This window comes from Salvelinus fontinalis, unplaced genomic scaffold (assembly GCF_029448725.1).
Source record: "Salvelinus fontinalis isolate EN_2023a unplaced genomic scaffold, ASM2944872v1 scaffold_0021, whole genome shotgun sequence".
Taxonomy (NCBI): domain Eukaryota; kingdom Metazoa; phylum Chordata; class Actinopteri; order Salmoniformes; family Salmonidae; genus Salvelinus; species Salvelinus fontinalis.
Genome location: NW_026600230.1, coordinates 83,897 through 102,713, shown reverse-complemented (window position 1 = coordinate 102,713; position 18,817 = coordinate 83,897). Strand labels below are relative to the sequence as shown.

At 45.0% G+C, this 18,817-nt stretch overlaps 1 protein-coding gene and 1 long non-coding RNA gene across 2 annotated transcripts in view; both read left to right on the top strand.

The window, feature by feature from the left end:
• The first annotated feature begins 3,685 nt into the window (after positions 1-3,685).
• The window catches only part of LOC129842173 (eukaryotic translation initiation factor 3 subunit H), an 83,838-nt gene continuing 68,706 nt past the window's right edge, over positions 3,686-18,817 (top strand). The window contains exons 1-2 of the mRNA XM_055910601.1: positions 3,686-3,839; positions 15,195-15,351. Coding sequence (XP_055766576.1) covers positions 3,732-3,839; positions 15,195-15,351 — 265 coding nt within the window. The 5' untranslated portion in view covers positions 3,686-3,731. The remainder of the gene's footprint in view (positions 3,840-15,194; positions 15,352-18,817) is intronic.
• LOC129842174 (uncharacterized) lies at positions 15,363-16,517 on the top strand. Its single transcript, XR_008757476.1, has 3 exons — positions 15,363-16,036; positions 16,097-16,244; positions 16,379-16,517. It is a non-coding gene; the product is annotated as an uncharacterized LOC129842174 (long non-coding RNA).

The window sequence follows — 18,817 nt, the reverse complement described above, 5'->3', positions numbered from 1 at the left end:
CTTGGTTACACAGTCTGGTGAAATAACATCACAAGCACCTGTTCCAGAAAGCAGGATCAATGACTTTGCCAGCTGACTGTCCAAAATTGCTTGAAATTATTTAATCTTTTAGAGAAATGTGGACTTAAAATAATTGACTTGACAACAAGTTGTGGCTAACTTAAAGGGATACTTAAATATTTTGGCAATGAAGCCTTTTTACCTACTTCCCCAGAGTCCAATGAATTCGTGGATATAATTTTTATGTCTGCAGTTTGAAATCAAATTTTATTTTGCACGTGCGCCGAATACAACAGGTGTAGACCTTACAGTGAAATGCTAACTTACAGGCTCTAACCAATAGTGCAATAAAAATAAATAAAAAGGAAGTTGCTAACTAGCGTTAGCGCATTGAATGGAAGTCTATGGGAACAGCTAGCATGCTTCCTTCATACTGGAGACATAAAAATGGTATCCACGAGTTAACCTGACTGGGGAAGTAAATAAAGGGCTTCATTGCCAAAATCTCGAGGTATTCCTTTTAATAATCCTGCTTTCTAGAATACAACACCAGGTCACACTCGTGAGGTAATTGTTGTAGCATAGAATGAGGGCGAAATGGGTTATGTTAAAATCAGTCGTGTGAATATACTGCATTCACTGAATACAGCGAAAGCACAGTTACTTCCATCTTTACCTAAAATGCATCAGACCTTCCTCAAGTAGGAGGTGAGGGTCCTGGGAGTGTGGTGCCAGAAAAATAACCTCTCACTCAACGACAACTAAACGTGATCGTGGACTTCAGGAAACAGCTATGCCACATCGACGGGACCGCAATGGAGAAGGTGGAAAGCTTCAAGTTCCCCGGCGTACACGTCACTGACAAACAAATGGTCCTCTCCTGAGTAGCGCAGCGGTCTAAGGCACTGCATCTCAGTGAAAGAGGCATCACTACAGACCCTGGTTCGATTCCAGGCTGTATCACAACCGGCCGTGATTGGGAGTCCCATAGGGCGGCGCACAATTGGCCCGCGGTAGGCCGTCATTGTAAATAAGAATTTGTTCTTTACTGACTTGCCTTGTTAAATAAAGGTTAAATAAAAATTTAAAATTGGAGAAGGTGCTGAGGAAATTTTGCTTGGCACCTAAAACCCTCGCAAACTTTTACAGATGCACAATTGAGAGCATCCTGTCGGGTTGTATCACCGCCTGGTATGGAAACTTCACCGCCCGCAACGACAGGGCTCTCCAGAGGGTGGTGCAGCATTCCCAACGCATCACGGGGTCAAACTACTTGCCCTACAGGACACCAACAGCACCCGGTGTCACAGGAAGGCCAAAAAGATTAAGGACAACAACCACCCGAGCCACTGCCTGTTCACCCCGCTATCATCCAGAAGGTGAGGTCAGTACAGGTGTATCAAAGCTGGGACCGAGAGACTGAAAAACACTTTAATAATGTTTACATATTTTGCATTACTCATCTCACGTCTACATACTGTATTCTCTTCTACTGTATTTCAGTCGATGCCGCTCCTACATTGCTCGCCCAAATATTTATATATTCTTAATTCCATTCCTTTACTTTAAATTTGTGTGTATTGTGGCAGGTTACCTTAGTGTTCTTGGGCACAGGGACTATGGTGGTCTGCATGAAGCATGTTGGTATTACAGACTCAGTCAGGGAGAGGTTGAAAATGTCAGTTTAGACACTTGCCAGTTGGTCAGCGCATGCTCGGAGTACACGCCCTGGTAATCCGTCTTACTCACATCGGCTACGGAGAGCGTGATCACATAGTTGTCCGGAACAGCTGGTGCTCTCATGCATGTTTCAGTGTTACTTTAATAATTTAGCTTATCTGGTAGGTTTGTGTCACTGGGCAGCTCGCGGCTGTTCTTCGCTTTGTAGTCTGTAACAGATTGCAAGCCCTGCCACATCAGACGAGCGTCGGAGCCGGTCTAATACGATTCGATCTGATGTGATGTACCCCTCAATGCCGTCAGAGTAATCCCGGAACATATTCCAGTCTGTGCTAGGAAAACAGTCCTGTAGCGTAGCATCGACTTCATCTGACCACTTTCTTATTGACCGAGTCACTGGTGCTTTCTGCTTTAGTTTTTGCTTGTAAGCAGGAATCAGTAGGATATAATTATGGTCAGATTTGCCAAATGGAGGGTGATGGAGAGCTTTGTATCTGTGTGTGGAGTAAAGGTGGTCTAGAGTTGTTTTCCCTCTGGTGGCAGATTTAACATGCTGGTAGAAATGAGGTAAAATGAATTTGAGTTTCCCTGCATTAAAGTCACCGACCACTAGAAGCGCCGCCTGTGGATGAGCACTTTCCTGTTTGCTTATGGCCGTACACAGCTCATTGAGTGTGGTCTTAGTGCCAGCATCGGTCTGTGGTGGTATTAAGACAGCTACAAAAAGATATAGATGTAAACTCTCTTGGTAAATAGTATGGTCTACAGCTTATCATGAGATACTCTACCTCAGAACCTCGAGAACTTCCTAAGATTTCGTGCACCAGTTGTTGTTTACAAATATACATAGGCCGCCGCCCCTTGTCTTACCAGAGGCAGCTGTTCTATCCCGACGAAAAAGCTTAAAACCCGCCAGCTGTATGTTAATCAAGTCGTCGTTCAGCCACGACTCTGTGAAACATAAGATATTACAGTTTTTAATGTCCCGTCGGTAGGATATATACACGTACTCGTCTATTTTATTATAATTTGATTGTACGTTGGCTAATAGGACCGATGGTAAATGTAGATCACCCTCTCTGCTGCGACGGATCCTTACAAAGGCACCCGGACCGTCGTCCACGATATCTCCGTCTTTTCCTCCTGCGAATGACGGGGATTGAGGGCCACCGTCGGGCGTCCGAAGTAAATCCTTTCCGTCCGACTCGATGAAGAAGAAGAATTCCTCCAGTATGGGGTGACTAATCGCTGCCCTGATATCAAGAAGCTATTTTCGGTCATAAGACACGGCGTCAGAAACATTATGGACAAAATAAGTTAAAAATAATGCAAAATAACATACACAATTGGTTACTGGATCATAAAACGGCAACCACCATCCTTTGGCGCCATTATCCTTCTCAGCCATTATTATGCACTGTCTAAGGCACTGCATCTCAGTGCAAGAGACGTCACTGCAGTCCCTTGTTTCGAATCCAGGCTGAATCACATCCGGCCGTGATTGGGAGTCCCAAAGGCGGAGCACAGTTGGCCCGGTGTCGTCCAGCGGTAGGCAGTCATTGTAAATAAGATTTTTTTCTTCACTGACTTGCCTAGTTAAATAAAAAACGTACATTTAAAACGGCAACCTTTTCTCTATGCCCCATGGCAAAATGTGTACAATTGCAAGAAATTAACTCTAAAACTTATTTTTTTCCTATCTGCTGTCAAGGGGGGGGGGGTTGCTAGAATAATTTGATCACGGGGGTGAGGGAAACAAAATTTCGCTCTGGGCCCCAAAAGGCTAAGGCCGGAACAAGACAACTTACTGTTAAAAAGTATAGAAAGGAGAGAGGTTGAAGATCTTTTCGTTATTACATGAATTATGTGATGGCAGCAATAAAATCGTGTTTATGTCTATCCTGAACTACTGTATGTAGATATGACTGTATCTAGTCTCTGAATGATGGCTCTACACTCGGAACTATTTATTATGTAGCCATTTACCCCAGCGTAGAAAGCCGGTACACTGTCCCACCCTCTCTTTCTTCCCTCTTTTCGCGTGTTTCAGAATGGCTACTCGCAAGGAATCAACGTCGACACCAACCGCCCCGATGGTTTCCACGTCTCCGGGAGCAACTTTGGATTCGCCTGTGAAGCAAATTCAGATCGAGGGGCTGGTGAGTTAAACTACGAGGTTATTTCTGTCCGTTTTGGAGGCTGTGGGACAGGATAGGCTGGCTTGAAAGTGTGGCTAGGCTAGCTAGCTTTAGCATCATGGCGGACACAAGCGGGATGTATGGAATGTGTCCTAACTGTTAAATGTGGTTGGATAGTATCGCTAAATGTACATTTTGTTATTGTGACAACAAAACCCCGATTTACCAGACATTTACCAGACGGTCTTGTTGTTAACGTGGTTAGCCATTTTTTCCTTCTAGAAAAGGATAGTGACGTCACTCCTTCGATATGGCAGAATATCCATCTCAAACTATGTAGCAGTGGTGGACAAAAGTACCCCGTTTTCATACTTCAGTAAATGTAGACACCTTAAAAGAAAATGACTCAAGTAAAAGTCACCCAGTAAAATACTACTTGAGTAAAAGTCTAAAAGTATTTGGTCTAAAATGTACTTATGTATCAAAAGTAAAAGTATACATTTAAAATGTCTTATATTAAGCAAACCAGACGACACGATGTTCTTGTTTTTTACATTTACGGATAGCCAGGGTCACAGTTCAACTCTCAGACATAATTTACAAACGAAGCATTTGTGTTTGGTGAGCCCTCCAGATCAGAGGTAGTCGAGATGACCAGGGATGTTCTCTGTTTAGTGAGTCCTCCAGATCAGTGGCAGTAGGGATGACCAGGGATGTTCTCTGTTTAGTGAGTCCTCCAGATCAGTGGCAGTAGGGATGACCAGGGATGTTCTCTGTTTAGTGAGTCCTCCAGATCAGAGGCAGTAGAGATGACCAGGGATGTTCTCTGTTTAGTGAGTCCTCCAGATCAGAGGCAGTAGGGATGACCAGGTATGTTCTCTGTTTAGTGAGTCCTCCAGATCAGAGGCAGTAGGGATGACCAGGGATGTTCTCTGTTTAGTGAGTCCACCAGATCAGAAGCAGTAGGGATGACCAGGGATGTTCTCTGTTTAGTGAGTCCTCCAGATCAGAGGCAGTAGGGATGACCAGGGATGTACTCTGTTTAGTGAGTCCTCCAGATCAGAGACAGTAGAGATGACCAGGGATGTTCTCTTGTTTAGTGAGTCTGCCAGATGGCCAGGGATGTTCTCTTGATAAGTGCGTGAATTAGACAATTTCCTGTCCTGCTAAGCATTCAAAATGTAACATTCTTTTGGTTGTCAGGAAAAATGTAAGGAGTAAAAAGTACATTATTTTCTTTAAATTAACTACCTTATGATGTTTTTAACTCCTATAACGAGTCTTAACATGACCGGAGAAAGATTACTCCCAACACTAATGCTTGGAACAGGTGCGGGTCGGTGTCCTCCACGCACGTGACGCACCAATAAAAGAGTTGCTAGCTACAGGGTTTTTTAATTTATAGTGCCTGTGAACGCGCAATCGACCCCATTCAAATCGTCATCACGTAAAGGCATCCAGGGGAAGACGTAAGCAGTGTCCGTATACTCATAGCAATAACAGTGGCCTTTTAACTGACTCCAGATCAGGGGCCAAAATTTCTGAAATCTGACTCCATGTCAGGGAAATTGCTGTAGAATGGGTTCTGTTCCACTTAGAGACAAATTTTCAACTCCTATAGAAACTATAGACTGTTTTCTATCCAAAAATAATAATATAATGCATATTGTACGATCAAGAATTTTGTGGGAAGCCGTTTCAAAAATTACACGATTAGCATAAATAGTGACAACAGCGCCCCCAGCCTCAACAGGTTTTAAGAATGTACTCGAGTAAAAGTTGTCAAAAATATAAATAGTAAAGTACAGATACCCCCCAAAAACTTCATAAGTACTTTACACCACTAGTAGTTAGTCAAATCAAATGTATTTATATAGCCCTTCTTACATCAGCTGATATCACAAAGTGCTGTACAGAAACCCAGCCTAAAACCCCCAAACAGAAAGCAATGCAGAAGTAGAAGCACGGTGGCTAGGAAAAACTCCCTAGAAATGCCGAGACCTAGGAAGAAACCTAGAGAGGAACCAGGCTATGAGGGGTGGGCCAGTCCTCTTCTGGCTGTGCCGGGTGGAGATTATAACTGAACATGGCCAAGATGTTCAAATGTTCATAGATGACCAGCATGGTCAAATAATAATAATCACAGTGGTTGTCGAGGGTGCAACAGGTCAGCACCTCAGGAGTAAATGTCAGTTGGCTTTTCATAGCCGATCATTAAGAGTATCTCTACCGCTCCTGCGGTCTCTAGAGAGTTGAAAACATCAGGTCTGGGGAAGGTAGCGCGTCCGGTGAACAGGTCAGGGTTCCGTAGCCAGAACGGTTGAAACTGTTAGTCGGTAGCAATAACTGGGAACACGTACATAGTTAAAAGAGAGATGTTTCCATGTCTGTCAATTTGAGGCACATTAATGTTCAGGCGTCACACAAAACACACGACTGACAGTCAGTGGCAGAAGTGGACCCTACTGTGTCCACAGTACAAAACACACGACTGACAGTCAGTAGCAGAAGTGGCTCCTACTGTGTCCACAGTACAAAACACACGACTGACAGTCAGTGGCAGAAGTGGCCCCTACTGTGTCCACAGTACAAAACACACGACTGACAGTCAGTGGCAGAAGTGGACCCTACTGTGTCCACAGTACAAAACACACGACTGACAGTCAGTGGCAGAAGTGGCCCCTACTGTGTCCACAGTACAAAACACACGACTGACAGTCAGTGGCAGAAGTGGCCCCTACTGTGTCCACAGTACAAAACACACGACTGACAGTCAGTGGCAGAAGTGGCCCCTACTGTGTCCACAGTACAAAACACACGACTGACAGTCAGTAGCAGAAGTGGCTCCTACTGTGTCCACAGTACAAAACACACGACTGACAGTCAGTGGCAGAAGTGGCCCCTACTGCGTCCACAGTACAAAACACACGACTGACAGTCAGTGCCAGAAGTGGCCCCTACTGCATCCACAGTACAAAACACACGACTGACAGTCAGTGGCAGAAGTGGCCCCTACTGTGTCCACAGTACAAAACACACGACTGACAGTCAGTAGCAGAACCACAGTACAAAACACACGACTGACAGTCAGTGCCAGAAGTGGCCCCTACTGCGTCCACAGTACAAAACACAGGACTGACAGTCAGTGCCAGAAGTGGCCCCTGCTGTGTCCACAGTACAAAACACACGACTGACAGTCAGTGGCAGAAGTGGACCCTACTGTGTCCACAGTACAAAACACGACTGACAGTCAGTAGCAGAAGTGGCTCCTACAGTGTCCACAGTACAAAACACACGACTGACAGTCAGTGGCAGAAGTGGCCCCTATTGTGTCCACAGTACAAAACACACGACTGACAGTCAGTGGCAGAAGTGGCCCCTACTGTGTCCACAGTACAAAACACACGACTGACAGTCAGTGGCAGAAGTGGCCCCTACTGCGTCCACAGTACAAAACACACGACTGACAGTCAGTGGCAGAAGTGGCCCCTACTGTGTCCACAGTACAAAACACACGACTGACAGTCAGTGGCAGAAGTGGCCCCTACTGTGTCCACAGTACAAAACACACGACTGACAGTCAGTAGCAGAACCACAGTACAAAACACACGACTGACAGTCAGTGCCAGAAGTGGCCCCTACTGCGTCCACAGTACAAAACACAGGACTGACAGTCAGTGGCAGAAGTGGCCCCTGCTGTGTCCACAGTACAAAACACACGACTGACAGTCAGTGGCAGAAGTGGCCCCTACTGTGTCCACAGTACAAAACACACGACTGACAGTCAGTAGCAGAAGTGGCCCCTACTGTGTCCACAGTACAAAACACACGACTGACAGTCAGTGGCAGAAGTGGCCCCTACTGTGTCCACAGTACAAAACACACGACTGACAGTCAGTGGCAGAAGTGGCCCCTACTGTGACCACAGTACAAAACACGCATTACTCAAACAAACCAAAAAAAGCTTACAAATAAACTGGAAAAACAGAAATAACTGATTTTACATCTAGGCTACATTGATCTTTTCTCCTGCACTACCTCCGTTTTGCCAACAGAGGGCGACATTGTTTTACTGGTAATGAAATCTCCTAATCACTCTGCAGCAGAAAAATAAAGAAGTTGTTTTTTACGTTGCACATTCAATCAGAGGAGAGTAGAGGAACTTGACTTGGGCAGCTGCTGTTAGAACACGATTTGATCATCCTCATTAAATCAACAGCCAGACTAGAGGACTAGGGTTCAATAAGAGTCTACTGTGTATGGTTGAGTGCTTGGCTGGTTACATCCAAGGAGATTTGTTATGAAGAAATATGGACTCATTTTGGGAAGTAATTGGCTGTCCGCATCTCAAATGGCACCCTATTCCCTAATGTAGTGCACCGAGGCCCCTGGTCAAAAGTAGTTCGCTATATAGGGAATAGATTGTCATCTGGGATGCAGCCTGTGTTTTGTCTGTGAAAAACACCACATCGCCTTCGTTCATTTTGGGGCTCCCGAGTGACGCAGCGGTCTAAGGCACTGCATCTCAGTGCTAGAGGTATCGCTACAGACCCTGGTTCGATCCCGGCCTGTATATCACAACCGGCCATGATCGGAAGTCCCATAAGGCAGTGGACAATTGGGCCAGCGTCGTCCGGGTTAGGGGAGGTTTTGGCCCGGGGGGGAAGGCTGTCATTGTAAATAAGAATTAACTGACTTGCCTGATTTGAATAAAACATCCCAAAATATAAATGTTGTAAGGACGCCATACCCACCTGTGGTTGCTGCCTGCCTGGTGCTAGGCATTAGACCCCTGCGCCACCCGGGAGGCCTGCTGCTAGTTTGGATCATTGTGAAGGACAGTTGTTCCTGGTGTAGCTAAACTAGTCACCTGCTCTGAGTACTTGGAGCCAGCCAGCTAGTTGCTATTCCGTTGCATCATGCTAACTCCAGGGGTCTAGAGTTAGGATGGCCCGCAAACAAATGCCAGGATATCCTGTTCTTATGCAGGTTAGAGAGAGAACATCTGAAGAAGAGCACAGGATTCTCCCAACTAGAGCAGGGATACAAACGACTAACTTCTCGGTTATATTCACCGTTTCTATCTCAAAATAGGTAATCTACGTGTATGGTGTAGAGGGGGAGGTCTGTCAAAGTACGCAGAGTAGTGATGGGACGTTCGCCTCTTTTTACTGACTCAGATCACTGATTGATACAGTAGCTTATATATTTAAATACTATTTTTCTGCTTGTTTGCAACAGTGTAAAAAAACAAAACAACATAAATTGTAAGTAAAACCAGTCTGTTCTAACCCAGTAAATTATACTGCCCATTACAGCATAGCAACCATTCTAAACAGCAGAATCTTGTTTGATCTGATACGTTTCCCGTTGTTTGATGCTTGGTGCTCGTAGGCTGTTAAACAAACAGGCACCATGAAGCACTATCGGTCTTATTTCTGCTGATACATATGGAGGATTTATAAAGCCACAATTCAAATCAAATGTTATTAGTCACATGGGCCGAATACAACTGATGTAAAACCTTACAGTGAAATGTTTACTTACGAACCCCAAACCAACAATGCAGTTTAAAAACAAATACAGATAAGAATAAGAGATAAAAATAACAAGTAATTAAAGAGCAGCAGTGAAATAACATTAGCGAGACTATATACAGGGGGGGTAGGGGTACCGGTTATTTGAGGTAATATGTAACATGTAGGTAGAGTTATTAAAGGGACTGTACATAGATGATAACAGAGAGTAGCAGTGGTGTAAAGATTAACACTTGGGCAAAAATTAACAGTTAGGCGATTGATTATAGACCTAATTAATTTGGGGTTTCTTCTCTCCTCAATTTTCTCAGACAATTAGGCTGTAGGCAAGGGCTGTTTCCTGGTCTCTGTTGCTGCTGCAGCCGCCTCATTGTTCTCAGTCTCAATATGCTGGTCCATTTAGTTATTATGCTCATAGCAACGCAGGGAAAGGTGCCAATTCTACAGTGCACTGAAAATGATGTTTCAGAGCCGTGGACAGCGACAGTAATGACTAGGGGAGAAAGTGCTTTTGTTATATAATAACAGACGATGATTGGCGGCTGGCATGGTTGCAGTTTGGCTATGTAGAGGGGACTAACGGCAAAGCCAATGGAGAAGGGCAAGTATCGGCCCCTTATATTGGTCATTCTCTATCGATCAACTTGGAGTCAGGCGATGAGTTTAACCTGCTTTTTGTTGTTGCTACAATAGTCACTGATCTGGCTTTCAGGTCTATGAAAATGTCTTTTTTTGTGTGTGACTGACAGCATAACTCAGTGTTCATTGATGCTCCTGTTTTAGTCGTGTCTGCTCTGGACCGCAGTTTGAGGAGTTGAGACGTATAAAGGGTATCATCAGAAAGGTTAACTTGTCTATTATTGTCAGTAGGAGCAGTTCTGTTGGACCAAACCTCAAAATGTAAATAGCGAGTTGAAACCGCTTGTCAGAGGAAGATGTGATCTCTCAACTTTGTTGGCGTGAGAGGCGGGGGGAGGGGCTTGGCGTGAGAGGCGGGGGGAGGGGCTTGGCGTGAGAGGCGGGGGGAGGGGCTTGGCGTGAGGGGCTTAGGGGGAGGGGCTTGGCGTGAGAGGCAGGGGTAGGGGCTTGGCGTGAGGGCTTGGCGTGAGGGGGAGGGGCTTGGCGTGTGGGTAAACCATAGAGGAGAAGCGAGAGGTTTTACTCTTCAATCTGTCCAAAATATGACCAATGTGTTTCTATGGGCTTATTTCTGGACCTAAGCTTGTCGCCTGTCTTCCCTCCTTTGGGTCAACGACTCCCGTTGTTAGGGCAGAGACGTGCATCTCTTCAATATATACAGATCTCTGTTCCATATAGATAATACTACCAGTCAAATTTGGACACCTACTCATTCAAGGGTTTTTCTTAATTTTTTAAAACTATTTTCTACATTGTAGAATAATAGTGAAGACATCAAAACTATGACAAAATATATTTTAGATTCTTTAAAGTAGCCATCCTTTGCCTTGACGACAGCTTTGCACACTTGGCATTCTCATTCACTGGGGGTGTATATCGTGAATCACCCATCAGTCTGAAAAAATGTAGCCCTCCGCGGAGTCCCGGCCCTCCACGGAGTCCCACCGAGGCCCGGCCCTACCAACAGTTCTATTCAACGTTACACCATATTAACAGGTAATCAGGGTAGAGGCCTCAGTTAGCTACTTCCAATGCTTGGCAGGTACATCATCGATTCTGAGTCACTAACATCCAGGCTACTCAAAAGCTAACTTTTTATTTCTGACATTGTGTTGCGTTACCTTCAGAAGGTATTATTGTGTCTGTGTGGACTAATGATTTATGGCCTGGAATTAAAGATGGAAGCCAGCAGGGTTTTCACCTACCATTTCATTCTTTGTTGTTGCTTGATTAAATTTTAAACCTGTTGATTTTACAATTTTAGTGCCCACATATCAATCTTTCTTCTCCACATGAAGTTTGCTGCAGCAGCTGTTGAGCAGAGATCGATCTGAGGTAGTAGAGAAACTTACCTTGTAACGTCCAACAGGCTTTCCTTGCAATACCTGATGGTATTTGTATGAAGCCTGGATATTATAACAAAGCTACTAGCTGATTTAACCCGTCGTCCTTCAGGAGATGGGTGACATCGATCCGTCAGGGTTACAGCTCTGTTGTGACGCTCCATTATTTTTTGGTTGAGACGCGATGAAAGGATTTGGTTGTGGCTGGGTGAAGGTTTTAGAATACGTTAGAGGAGAATTTACAGACTTTAATCTGACCCTGTGGTTTTGAGGAAAAGGGACATTTGCAGCAGTGATGTAGGGAATAGGCTTTTAAAAGGTTTCCGTTCTGTCCCTGTAAAACGTGGACGGAATCCAGACGTTAAAACCGATTTTCAACAATATAAAACAAATGTATTTGAATTTGGGAATCAAGTAAATGTATTTAAAAATGAATTCATTTGTCCAAGTTTATCATCAAGACATGAACAGAATCCTTCAGGGATTCGTATTTCCTGCAACTTTCTGAACAGGTGTGTGTGTGTGTGTGTGTGTGTGTGTGTGTGTGTAGTGCAGTGCACAAGTCTACCACTTAATGTAGCCGTTAGCGATGATGCTAATGAAAAGTCTTCTGGTAGATTAAAAGTTTCCCCTATAACCTTCTCTATTAAATGTTACCTACGATGTCCCCTACCTGTCAGAATGACGTCGTGAATATTTTCATATATCCAGCGGGTGTTTGTTTTTCTCTACCATCGCGTGCGCTATTAGAAACCTACCTCAACGGCCTCTTGCTAGGTGTTGAATTGCCTCAACAAAGGTGCTAAACACGTACGCAACGACTATTTTAGTTATGAATATTTTATTTTTAAAGATTATAAATGTTTTCTTCCCGCTTTGTGTCGCTCGTTGACAAAAAAAAAAAGACAATTATATCCATTTTAATCCCACTTTGTATCCTTGAAGAAATCAAGGTCTGAACACCCAATGTTATTGTATTCAACAACAAAAAAATTGAGATTTTTGAGAGCAAGAAAACAGAATAAACTAGAACTGTATTTCTACGGGAACAAGAGCTGTCCATGAGAGTTGGTTCACAGACCTCTTATTGGTGGAGAGCACATTATACAGTTTTATCTTTATTTCCTGCATTTCTATATATTTTTAGGGTGTAGATATTATGTTTGTTGCAATTTTTAAAGCTCTTTTCATCCTTTTCTACATATTTTTCAGTGTGTGTGTTCATGTGATATTTGAGAGACTCCAACATTACAACTAAATCAGACGTTTAAAAAAGAAAAAACCAAGCTATAAAGAAACGTTAGCTCACATGGGCTCGTTGATCTGGACCTTTCTGACACGTTATAGATATCTCTCTAAAGGTCTACAAGGACAGACATGACGAGGAGCTGACCATGCACTACCTAGTAGAATACACAAGGTGCTAAATTATCACACATTTCAAGATGTCGTTGAAATGCCCGCCGGGGTTCCCCCTGAGACCGCGCCCCACAGTTCGCCCCACAGTTTGGGAACCGCTGACCTACCCAACGCTCTAGACAGGTTTACTACTTCAGCTATTATCAGACAGACTGATGGGGTTCCCCCTGAGACCGCGCACCACAGTTTGGGAACCACTGACCCCAACGCTCTAGACAGGTTTACTACTTCAGCTATTATCAGACAGACTGACGGGGTTCCCCCTGAGACCGCGCCCCACAGTTTGGGAACCACTGACCCCAACGCTCTAGAGACGGGTTTACTACTTCAGCTATTATCAGACAGACTGACGGGGTTCCCCCTGAGACTGCGTTCCACAGTTTGGGAACCACTGACCTACCCAACGCTCTAGAGACGGGTTTACTACTTCAGCTATTATCAGACAGACTGACGGGGTTCCCCCTGAGACCGCGCCCCACAGTTTGGGAACCACTGACCCCAACGCTCTAGAGACAGGTTTACTACTTCAGCTACTATCAGACAGACTGACGGGGTTCCCCCTGAGACCGCGCCCCACAGTTTGGGAATCGCTGACCTACCCAACGCTCTAGAGACGGTTTACTACTTCAGCTATTATCAGACAGACTGACGGGGTTCCCCCTGAGACCGCGTTCCACAGTTTGGGAACCGCTGACCTACCCAACGCTCTAGAGACGGGTTTACTACTTCAGCTACTATCAGACAGACTGACGGGGTTCCCTCTGAGACCGCGCCCCACAGTTTGGGAACCACTGACCCCAACGCTCTAGAGACGGGTTTACTACTTCAGCTACTATCAGACAGACTGACGGGGTTCCCCCTGAGACCGCGCCCCACAGTTTGGGAACCACTGACCCCAACGCTCTAGAGACGGGTTTACTACTTCAGCTATTATCAGACGGACTGACAGGGTTCCCCCTGAGACCGCGTTCCACAGTTTGGGAACCACTGACCTACCCAACGCTCTAGAGACGGGTTTACTACTTCAGCTATTATCAGACGGACTGACAGGGTTCCCCCTGAGACCGCGTTCCACAGTTTGGGAACCACTGACCTACCCAACGCTCTAGAGACGGGTTACTTGTTCAGCTACTATCAGACAGACTGACAGAGTGCATCTGAACTGGCACCCCTCCCCCCCCGGTCTGTTATTCACACTAACGCTGTTCTAAGGGAAAGGGGGCCACCTAGTCAGTTGTAAAGGGGGCCACCTAGTCAGTTGTAAAGGGGGCCACCTAGTCAGTTGTAAAGGGGGCCACCTAGTCAGTTGCTCAACTGAAATGTGTCTTCCTCATTTAACCCAACCCCTCTGAATCAGAGAGGTGCGGGGGGGCTGCCTTAAATCGACATTCACGTCTTCGGTGCTCAGGGGAACAGTGGGTTAACTGCCTTGTTCAGGGGAACAGTGGGTTAACTGCCTTGCTCAGGGGAACAGTGGGTTAACTGCCTTGCTCAGGGGAACAGTGGGTTAACTGCCTTGCTCAGGGGAACAGTGGGTTAACTGCCTTGCTCAGGGGCAGAACGACAGATTTTTACCTTGTCAGCTCGGGGATTCGATCCAGCAACCTCTAACCACTAGGCTACCTGCCGCATCTTAGGACCCCCCCCCCCCCCGGTCTGTTCTTCCTCATGGTCCTACATGGCTCCCTGGTGTTAATAACCAATAGGGGGCCTGATCCTCTCCTCTGTTCCAGCAGTGTGACATTGTCTGTGGTCTTGACCTGCTTCTGCTCCTTATCAATGTGATTTATGAGGAACTCTGTGACTTGTTGTTTTTTCGGCTTGTTACTCTTGTTTATTCACACTGTTGTCCTTTTTATTTTCCACTTTTATCTTCCTCTTCTCCGGCGTGTTCTCTCAGGAACAAGAGTACAAAAAAAAAAAAAAAAAAAAAAAAAAAAAAAGTATGAATGTATGTACTTGTAAGTCGCTCTGGATAAGAGCGTCTGCTAAATGACTTAAATGTAAATGTAAATGTGAACAACAGAGCAGTAGACCTCTGCCCTGTCATCTATCCATGGTGTCTATGATTCTATATGGGAGCTTAAAATCTGGCATCGAAAAGGACACCTATTATTTGGTTCTTTGGCCAAATCTTCCAGAGAAGCCGTCCAAGACTGGGGGATAATGCGTCCATGCTCAGTCAGGATTATTCCCTGAGTCCAGTCACCAGTGAAGTCCAATAATCCACTACAGTGTCTGGCCCAGTTTCTGAAATCATCTCACATTCTCTCTCCCTCCCTTTCCCTTTCCCTTTCCCTCTGTCTCTGTCTCTGTCTCTCTCTCTGTCTCTGTCTCTCTCTCTGTCTCTCTCTGTCTCTCTCTCTGTCTCTCTCTCTGTCTCTCTCTCTCTCCCCCTCTCCCCCCCCCCCCTCTCTCTCTCTCCCTCTCCTCTCCAGGTGGTCCTGAAGATGATCAAGCATTACCAGGAGGAGGGTCAGGGCAGTGAGGTGGTTCAGGGTGTACTGCTGGGCCTGGTAGTGGAGGACAGGTTAGAGATCACCAACTGTTTCCCCTTCCCTCAACACACCGAGGACGACGCGGACTTTGATGAAGGTACACGAGAACACTTGTGTTTGTGCTTTGAATTGGAAACCTAGTGCTCTTCTTAGGGTGTGTGTGTGTGTGTCGTTCAGTGTGTGTGTGCTCTGAATGTTCAGTGTTTCTCATTATGTCTCCCGTGTGTCAAGTCAGTACCTCATCAGAGATCATTGCTCTGACCGGAGCCCCTGCTGCTTCCTGTATCAAACCCTGTTTCTCTGGGCAGCTTGTTGGCACACAGTCAAACTGACTGACAGGCATCGTCTGACCCTAGGAAGGGAAAGGTCTCTCTAATCATGTCTCTCATTTCTCTCACTAACAAGCTGTTGTCCTGAATTCTGGGAAATAACCGAGCATGAAAGATTGCTAAAGGTCGTTAGTATCAGAGGTCTGGATGTAGTAGTGACTGGGGAACAGTGACTGAGATATCTAGTAGGTCTGTAGTAGTGACTGGAGAACAGTGACTGAGATATCTAGTAGGTCTGTAGTAGTGACTGGAGAACAGTGACTGAGATATCTAGTAGGTCTGTAGTAGTGACTGGAGAACAGTGACTGAGATATCTAGTAGGTCTGTAGTAGTGACTGGAGAACAGTGACTGAGATATCTAGTAGGTCTGTAGTAGTGACTGGAGAACAGTGACTGAGATATCTAGTAGGTCTGTAGTAGTGACTGGAGAACAGTGACTGAGATATCTAGTAGGTCTGTAGTAGTGACTGAGATATCTAGTAGGTCTGTAGTAGTGACTGAGATATCTAGTAGGTCTGTAGTAGTGACTGGAGAACAGTGACTGAGATATCTAGTAGGTCTGTAGTAGTGACTGAGATATCTAGTAGGTCTGTAGTAGTGACTGAGATATCTAGTAGGTCTGTAGTAGTGACTGGAGAACAGTGACTGAGATATCTAGTAGGTCTGTAGTAGTGACTGAGATATCTAGTAGGTCTGTATTAGTGACTGGAGAACAGTGACTGAGATATCTAGTAGGTCTGTAGTAGTGACTGAGATATCTAGTAGGTCTGTAGTAGTGACTGAGCTATCTAGTAGGTCTGTAGTAGTGACTGGAGAACAGTGACTGAGATATCTAGTAGGTCTGTAGTAGTGACTGGAGAACAGTGACTGAGATATCTAGTAGGTCTGTAGTAGTGACTGGAGAACAGTGACTGAGATATCTAGTAGGTCTGTAGTAGTGATTGGAGAACAGTGACTGAGATATCTAGTAGGTCTGTAGTAGTGACTGGAGAACAGTGACTGAGATATCTAGTAGGTCTGTAGTAGTGACTGGAGAACAGTGACTGAGATATCTAGTAGGTCTGTAGTAGTGACTGGAGAACAGTGACTGAGATATCTAGTAGGTCTGTAGTAGTGACTGGAGAACAGTGACTGAGATATCTAGTAGGTCTGTAGTAGTGACTGGAGAACAGTGACTGAGATATCTAGTAGGTCTGTAGTAGTGACTGAGATATCTAGTAGGTCTGTAGTAGTGACTGGAGAACAGTGACTGAGATATCTAGTAGGTCTGTATTAGTGACTGAGATATCTAGTAGGTCTGTAGTAGTGACTGAGATATCTAGTAGGTCTGTAGTAGTGACTGGAGAACAGTGACTGAGATATCTAGTAGGTCTGTAGTAGTGACTGGAGAACAGTGACTGAGATATCTAGTAGGTCTCGCTCACAGGCGATGGCCACTCACCCAATGATGTGCATCTCACTCACAGGCGATGGCCACCCACCCAAAGATGTTCACCTCACTCACAGGCGATGGCCACTCACCCAATGATGTGCAGCTCACTCACAGGCGATGGCCACCCAATGATGTTCATCTCACTCACAGACGATGGCCACCCAATGATGTTCATCTCACTCACAGGCGATGGCCACCCACCCAAAGATGTTCACCTCACTCACAGACGATGGCCACTCACCCAATGATGTGCAGCTCACTCACAGGCGATGGCCACCCAATGATGTTCATCTCACTCACAGGCGATGGCCACTCACCCAATGATGTGCAGCTCACTCACAGGCGATGGCCACTCACCCAATGATGTGCAGCTCACTCACAGGCGATGGCCAATGGGCTCGTGCCTAAAGCCCGTCTCTCTCGCTTTAGTTTGCTAAACAATACTGTTCTCTCAATAGGTCTATTTGGAAGTTAATAAAATGTTTTTGTTGTAGACTACGTACAGTCTTTGTCTAGGCAGGAGCCATTTGCTTTCCAACCTGTGTCATCCTGCGTTTTGTAGTTAAAATATTGCGGAAGGCCTGTTTTTTTTTTGCTGCATGCGGTTCACTGACAGATTTGCGTTCCAGACTGTAGGCGATGCCTCGTGATTGGACTATACACAAGCCACAGCTAGGCTATTAAAGAAATAAATAAGCTATCGATCCTCCATGGCTAAATTATAGACCTCCTCCTAGTGTAGTATTTATGAATTATTTCATTTATTTCTGAACAGACAGCAGTGATTCTGTAACTTTGCCCAAATGTATTTCAATTTATCAGGGTTGTGTCGACCATGGGAAGGAAGGGTCCTACATCATTTACTTCCTGATAGTCATAGCCATGGGAAGGGTCCCGGTGGAGCTATGATTCTATCAGGAAGTAAATGATGAAGGACCCTCCCTTCCCATGGCTATGATTCTATCAGGAAGTAAATGATAAAGTACTCTTCCTTCCCATGGCTATGATTCTATCAGGAAGTAAATGATAAAGGACTCTTCCTTCCCATGGCTATGATTCTATCAGGAAGTAAATGATGAAGGACCCTCCCTTCCCATGGCTATGATTCTATCAGGAAGTAAATGATAAAGTACTCTTCCTTCCCATGGCTATGATTCTAGCAGGAAGTAAATGATAAAGTACTCTTCCTTCCCATGGCTATGATTCTATCAGGAAGTAAATGATGGACTCTTCCTTCCCATGGCTATGATCCTATCAGGAAGTAAATGATAAAGGACCCTCCCTTCCCATGGCTATGATTCTATCAGGAAGTAAATGATGGACTCTTCCTTCCCATGGCTATGATTCTATCAGGAAGTAAATGATGAAGGACCCTCCCTTCCCATGGCTATGATTCTATCAGGAAGTAAATGATGAAGGACCCTCCCTTCCCATGGCTATGATTCTATCAGGAAGTAAATGATGGACTCTTCCTTCCCATGGCTATGATTCTATCAGGAAGTAAATGATAAAGGACTCTTCCTTCCCATGGCTATGATTCTATCAGGAAGTAAATGATAAAGTACTCTTCCTTCCCATGGCTATGATTCTATCAGGAAGTAAATGATAAAGGACTCTTCCTTCCCATGACTATGATTCTATCAGGAAGTAAATGATAAAGTACTCTTCCTTCCCATGGCTATGATTCTATCAGGAAGTAAATGATAAAGTACTCTTCCTTCCCATGGCTATGATTCTATCAGGAAGTAAATGATAAAGGACTCTTCCTTCCCATGGCTATGATTCTATCAGGAAGTAAATGA